This window comes from Netta rufina (genome assembly GCF_964035555.1).
Source record: "Netta rufina genome assembly, chromosome: 22".
Classification (NCBI taxonomy): domain Eukaryota; kingdom Metazoa; phylum Chordata; class Aves; order Anseriformes; family Anatidae; genus Netta; species Netta rufina.
Window position 1 is genome coordinate 5,239,044 of NC_140146.1, and position 7,250 is coordinate 5,246,293.

At 47.7% G+C, this 7,250-nt stretch overlaps 1 protein-coding gene across 4 annotated transcripts in view; it reads right to left on the reverse strand.

Annotated features, from left to right (window-relative positions):
• Positions 1 to 5,786, reverse strand: part of TMEM201 (transmembrane protein 201) — a 28,913-nt gene extending 23,127 nt beyond the window's left edge. For 3 of the 4 annotated variants that reach the window (XR_014619080.1, XM_084300328.1, XM_084300327.1), the window contains exon 1: positions 4,630 to 4,846. Coding sequence is in view for 2 of the 4 variants with exons in the window: in XM_084300328.1 (XP_084156454.1) it covers positions 4,630 to 4,733 (104 nt within the window). In the remaining 2 variants the exon portion in view is untranslated. Of the gene's footprint in view, positions 1 to 4,629; positions 4,847 to 5,684 lie in introns of those variants that run through there. The other variant, XM_084300329.1, reaches the window with a different exon arrangement.
• Positions 5,787 to 7,250: the final 1,464 nt, after the last annotated feature.

Below are 7,250 nucleotides of genomic sequence, written 5' to 3' on the forward strand. Positions count from 1 at the left end.
CAAACTGGGAGCAGCTTCCCGTCTCTTTGCCCTAGGAAATGTTCCCTGCTGCAATATGCTGTGCAGAAGCACCTGAATGCTACATGAAGTCCTCTGGCACCCTGCGACCAAACAGGCAGGGGGCTCTCCCCAGAGTAAAGTGGGCTTCTCTCAGCCATCACCTCAGCAGCCTGAAATAAATTAAAATTCTTCCCCACTCCTATTTCCATAGAGCACACCTCGAAAATCGGCTCATAAAACATCAAACCTCTCAAGGGATGCTTGGGCCTCCTGTTGTTGTAATGGCAAGGGTAAGCTTGAAGGGAAGCACCGAAAAGAAGCCCAAAAAACCCGAGTGCACTGAGGGTTCCCTGCCAGATGCTGGAAGGAAATGGCTGGAGCTACTAGGGTGACAGATTCTCTTCTCAAAATAGATTCACACACCCACACCTCCTAAGATGAATGTTCTCTGCTTGATGCTTTGGTTCAGTGCCAGTGGGGCTCAAAACAGTAAGTGATCTGAGATAAAAATACCCTCATTGAAGTTGACGGGTGAAAAAAGGTTAAACAAGACAGAAAATTCAGCGGCCAGCCTGAGTTACTCCTGAGCTACCACTGCCTAAGAGCCAAGCAAACTACATGTCAAAAGAGCCCTACAAAGGCTGGACTGCAACACCTAGCTTCATCTCACTATTTTAAGTATAAAAGCTACGAAAATAGGTTTTACCATGCTTGCCTAATACAAATCCTACTGCTCCTTGGGCACAGGCTTTGACAGCAAGCATAACCTAAATTCCACCCTCAGATGTAGGTCACTGTACAGCTCCCTGAGCTAACGCAGGCGCTGCAAAGTGCCACAGGCCCACCTCCACACTGCTGCTGAGCCATCCTTTGGCATCCCTGAGGCGCTATGAGATGCTGCACTTCAGCCTCTATCTCCCTCGTTCTTTCACGATATGAGAGCAGGCAGCAGCACTGATTTCATGGGTAACGCAGAGCATCACAGGCCAAAAATGCAGTAAAGCACACATGCTGTAAAGGGAAAATTAAAACAAAATGCATAAAAAAAATAATGCCAAGCCATATTTCAAAAAATATCAGCAATTAAATTGTTTGGTAAAGATGGGAGAGTACACTAACAAGATTCTGCTTCTCACCCTTGAGGTTAACAAAGTGCTACTGAGGGTTAAATAGCTGCCCCTCACTCCAACAATGTATGTGGAAGGAATCACTACGTCCTAGATTATTTAGGATAAAAAGCAGTAATCCTCCTTTTCGTGAGTATATAATCTGTTGACACAGAAATAGGTTAAAAAAATCACCACCAACAATAAAAAATGATAAAAAATGCAGAAATTCCTAACCTGCTAGTTGCAGAAAGGAGGAAAAAAGGACATCAGAGGCAAGAACATGTAGGTGGGGCACTCATTTTCTAGTAATTGTGCAAGACTTTAAAAAACAAAAAGATAAGAGACTCTCAAACAGAGACCGAGAGACTTTGAACCATCCATACCTTGCCTAAATTCAGGCAGTGGATGAACAATAACAAATTAGACCATATATTCTTTCTGCAGTCAGATATTGTCATGAAAAGACAGACAATGCAAAACCCATTTGAGCACCTACCACGTGCTCCAGTCCTTACAAAGCACCGGGCAAACCATCTGTAAGGAGTTCCTCATCTAACACTGCATTAACTTGAATCAGCTTCACAGGACAAAGAGCCCCGCTCCAAAATAAAACCTGAGCAGCAAGCGGCGATTGAATTACTGCACTGAGATTTCATTCCCAGCTGACTCGCTGTACAAACCCTAAACGTAGCCTGAACGCAAACTCCGAATGTTTGCACACCCAAACAAGCTGGAAAAGCCGCCAGGTTTGGACTAATGGTTTTTGCAGGCGGAAGGTCTTTGCTTCAGACAACACTGCGGGGACATCCGTGACGTAAAGTCAGCTACGAGGCCAGCATATAGATATCTGATCCCACTCATGACAAAACATAGCTTTGGGGGAGGCTACAGACTCCTTTATTTGTACTAACAATCCTTCTGTCCTGTGCACAGTACCTGCAAAATCACACGGTAGGCATACTCACTGGCAGTCAGAGCTTAGCAGTTTGCCTCTCTCACGTAATGGAAGGAGAAAGTTGCCTTCGGGACTCCCAACGTGCTCCAACATTCCTCACTTACACATACACTGAAGGTCACGCCTAAATCCTTTAACGGATTGCCAGAATGACAGCCTCCCTACTACTCCTATTTCCACCCTGTCTCCCCAGCCCCTGCTGGCTCAGAAGATGAGGATATTTGGTTTTCTGTGCTCTTAAAAAAGGCCACAGAGGAACGTGCATCCTTAGGTGGGTTCCCCTCAGCTTCTGGCAGGGATTAAAAGAAACAATTCCCCATTACAAGTATTTAAAGTAACACTTCATTCTGGCACAACCAGATCACAAAGCAATGACGCAGATGGCCATGCCAGCAAATCTGAAGAAAAGATGTGCTGGGAAGAGAAGCATAGATCAGTTTTAATCAGAGCAACAATGATGATCACAAAAAGGTGATGGCAGTTTGACATAACCAAGCAGAAAAGCTCCCAAGGATAGACCAAACCCACGCACTCGATGAACCTGATGCTGTTCAGCTCGTAGCCTGGGAAATCCAGCTCCTGGGTGACATCTCAGTGAGCTGCCGTAACTCCATGTTGTGCCCGTGTCTGTCACCTGCCAGAACAGACCCAGAGCTAAAACCCATTTTCCAGTTTAAGAAAAAAAGCATCCCAGCTGCCTAGATGCCAGCAGGCATCCAGCTGGTGGCTATGAGCGGCCTCTGCCACCACTGACCTGAAGAGTCCCAAAAGAGAGACCTCACAGGGCACTGTCCATTTATCCTGGCAACAAGTCAGTAGCCAACAATCAGGAGGAACACAAAAAAATTAAGGAAAAACGGCTACAGCTGCAGGTCTGCACTCAGCAACCCAACTTTCAACGTGTACCAAATCTTTAGCAACGCGGTGGTCTCAGAGGAAGATCACAAACATTTTCCTATCTGACCCAAACTCATAAAGATTAAGGAGTTCCTCTACATATCTGGATGTAGATCACATCTTTTTTCACCCCGGTACAAGGTCTTGGATGCTGGCACAGTTACAGCAGTGCAACTCTATATGCTGACAGTGATTCCAGCGCTACTTTCCACTAGGTTGTTCAGATCTATTTTATTTCCCTTTCTATAGGGGTGGGAGCTGCTGTGGGAAAGGCACCTTGCTAGATAGGTAAATGGAAAATCATGGAAAAACAGAGCAGAGCTGTATGGTAACGTTAACAGCAAGGACAGCATCACATCTGTGCTTGGATCAGTCCCTTATAAAGCTGTCCTCTGAGCTGACTTTGGATGATTCATTTAACTAAGGCAAAGAAATAAATTAGGTTATATTGAAACTGCATCAAAAAACACAGATACATAGCCCCAAAGAATTATCAAGGTCATGTGCTGACACTACAGCTCTCCAGCAGATTTCAAGGACTTGGAGAGAAATGCTTTCCATTCCACAGACCTTTTGTGGAACTTAACCAAAACAAACCCAATTTCTTGCCTCAAAAGACACGTTAGTGTCAGCAGGGTCAGGGATGCTGCCTGATTCACTGAGGATTCCTTTAGGGCACTAGTATTTCTCTACTGCCCTGAATATGCCATAGAAATGCCAATACTTGTATACAGGCTAATAAAACACTATATATTATACGATACAACAGGAGATGCAGTGGAGCACCCCTTAAGTATTTGGTTGTGGCAATACGCTTAAAATTCAAAGCGTAAACTTGAAGTGAACCTTCACACGAGCAGCCCTGGGAGTCTCCTTTGCTCCAAAGGCACCCAACTGGTGAGCAGAGAACTCAAGGCGGTTCTGCCACACAGCCCGAAGTGCCTCTTATTTCATATATCCCTGCGTTCAAACTATGCTGGAACAAAGTCTGCCAAATTAAGCTTCACGTTTCCCACAAAACATGTGTCCTGAACTCTCTCCACATGGTTTGAGACCTTGCTTTTAACGGATCTACCTGACTTTGTAGCAAAATCAGGCACGCTCGTGCAACGGAGAGCCAAACGGCTGCAGGATTTTGGTCAGGAAACAACAATTTCAGCTTGAATTTGCTATTCCCGAGTTTTAGCGCTGCACCAGCACTCCCCTACCTGCAGCACACCCACACCGCTCCCCCTGCGATCGCCTTTTCCTGTTTTTTTGCCTCAAAAAAAAGGCCGAGGAGAAGCCAAGCTCCCGTACCCTCTCTTCCCTCACGCCTCCAGCTCCCGTGCCCGCCACCCGCCGGCCCAGCCCCGCGGCTCCAGGCCGGAGGAAGGAGGCAAGATGAGTTTGAGCACAGCCGGGACACAAAGCCTCGGGGAAGACACCGAGGGAACATCCCCAACCCTTCGGCTACCAGCGGGCAACTCCGTGGGGCCGGGGATGGTTTAGGGGAAATCTTTTTCCTCACAGACGCCGCCCCATGCGCGGAGCCTCCCTCAGAAGCCAGCGGCGGGGCGGCCCCGCTGCCTCCGCGCCCCGGGCGGAGTCTCCGTGCCTCCGAGGCCTTCACCCAGCACCTCACAACGCCCCACAGCACCCCACAAAACCCCCCTCTTGCCCCATTACCTCCTGGCGATGCGGTACAGCAGCAGCCCGGCGGCGGCGGCGCACACCGTGACGCCCAGCCCGGCGGTGGGGCAGCGGGCCAGCAGCTCCCCGGCTTCCTCCATGGGGCTCAGGACGCCCCCCACCTCTACACACACACCACACAGCCTTTCCCCTCAAGCCCACCGGCACCGCTTCCACCTCGGCGGCGGGGCTTTGTACGCGGCTCGGCCGCCCCCCGCCGCCGCCGCTCCTCCCCTCACGGCCGAGCGGGGGCGGGCGCCGTGAGTCACGGAGCGGGAGCGCGGCGTGAAAGGCCGGAGTCGTGAGGCGGCGCCGCCATGACTCAGCGCCGGGCTCCCTGCCTTGCCCTGCCCGGCCCGGGGGCGGGTGTTCGTCGTGCTTGGCCCGGAGCCTAAAAAGCTGCCCAAATTGAAGCGAAGGTGGCAGGCTTGCACGGAGAGGGGTGGGGGAGGCTGAGGGAAGGAGGCTCGGATGCAAAGCTGCAGGCCCCGGCGTGCCCCCGGCGCTGAGGGAGGAAGGGAAGGGGGCTGCGGGAAGGAGCCCACAGGAAGAAGGCAGCGAAATGTGATACGCTTTTGAGGCAGGGTAGGGAAATAAAAGGCACCTATGATACCGAAACCTAGCGAAAAATAAAGATCTTAGTCTTCTGTAACTGTCCCTTATCAAGATACACTTTTCTACCATCAAACCACCTTCTCCAGAGGTAACGCAATGCCCTCCTAATTACCCTGTCCCTGCTGCTGACCTTATTGTTAGCACCCTTCTGTGGTCCCCGATCAATGCTGTCCTGTCAAGCATGTGCTGCAGTAACGGTTCGCTTTAGCCAAAGCATGGCCGGCCCAGTGGAACACGACTTAGCTGCTTTGCAGGCAGCACATTACCTGTGAGCCAGAGAGGTTGAAAACTGATGCTACATTCACTTCTCCTTTATGCTATATTCACTTTTCATTTGTCTATTTTGCAGAAAGATCTCAAGTCTTTCATGCAAGCAGTTCTCAAGTCAGGCCTGCTCCAGCCTTGAGCTCTCCCCTACAAAGCAAAGTAACACTTACCTGGTCAGCCTCTGCCACTCTCAGCACATCCACGTTGGATTCGCTGTCCTTACAGAACTGGAAGCCGCTGGTGGTTTGACAGTCATGCCCTGTTTTTACACAAAGGTAATAGGCAAGTCCTCTTCAAACTATGAGATTGATCCTGCCTCAAATTGCACAGCTGTTTTCCTGGTTAAAGAAAACAAAAAACCCTCCATTGCAATAGACAGAATGGCTTAAAATGCAGGAGAACCAAGATGTGTTAAGGTGTTTTTTAAAAACCTAAAACTGACTAGCAGCTCTGTTTAAACTAATGGAAGAAGGAAAAGGTACCAGTACCACCATAGACAAATACTCGCACTGGAAGTAGGCTATTACTTTTAAGCTTAAGCGTGGTTAGGGTCTTAACTGTCCCATTTCCATCTCCACAGACTTAAGCATGGGAATGAGCTGTACGGAATTAACAGTGATCATTTCCTCTTGATAAATGGGAGGGGGATGTAATTTTTCCAGCTTTCTTCCATTGTTTAGCTTAATTACTTCGGGATTGTTTTAAGACCAAATGACAGGAGAACAAGGAAGTACAGCCCGATCATTTGGTACATCGAGGCTTTCTGCAAGCCCTCCAAGACCTCTATACTCGAAAGCTGATCTATTCTTTCTCCAAAAGGCCCTCCCTTCCTATCAACTCTATCTGTAATATCAGTTCTACCATAGATGCTTTGTTTACCAGAAGTTTCCTCCTTTAGACGAGCTATTGAAGACCTTGTGCAAAACAACTATGAACCCTGGCAAGGGGTGCATTCACAGTACAAGCAAGCATCACAACAATGAATGCAAATAATTCTGAAGGATATCAAGGCAATCATGACTACCCAAACGGAGGCACTAAGTCTTTAAGGATTTGGGAAGAATGCCTACATCTTCAACTGCCAAAGAAATCCTTCCAAAGCTAAAATAACCATCCTGAGGTGTTGTTACTGTTGTAACGTGCTTGTAATTTCAACTTAATGTTTCATTTATGAACAGGAACAGACTCAGTCCTGGTAAAGTTGATGGAAATCTTGTGATCACTTCAGACCACAGTTTCATCACCTATCTGATAATTAAGCTACAAAGGGTGCAGTTATGAAGCCCAAACTTGCAGGGAAATTGTCCAAGAAAATCTGTCCAGTGATGTATTTATCTACTTTCCATGAAACCAACCTTCTGTGGAAGCTGAAGAGGCAGCACAAACAGTAAAAAATGCATAAAGCTTTTCTTTCACAACTAGAGTAAGGTTGACTGGTTTAAGATGCAGATAACCCTTTGGAAAAATTACTCCCAATTCTTCCCTCTGCTAACAGGCTTATCCCATACTTAGTGGCATCAATGGGACTGTTCATAGAGCATCACATAAAACTGTTAACTCTTTACAGGGTTAAAGAAGTTTTAGAATTCTGGCAGAGAGCAAGGAAAAAGGAATAAAGTTACACTAATTCAGAAATTCTATTAGCTGCCAATATACATGTAGCTTTATAGCTTCCTCCACGAGCCAATTAGGAATAATTTTGTCAGGGTTGTCAGCACAGCTTAAAGAACAACAAA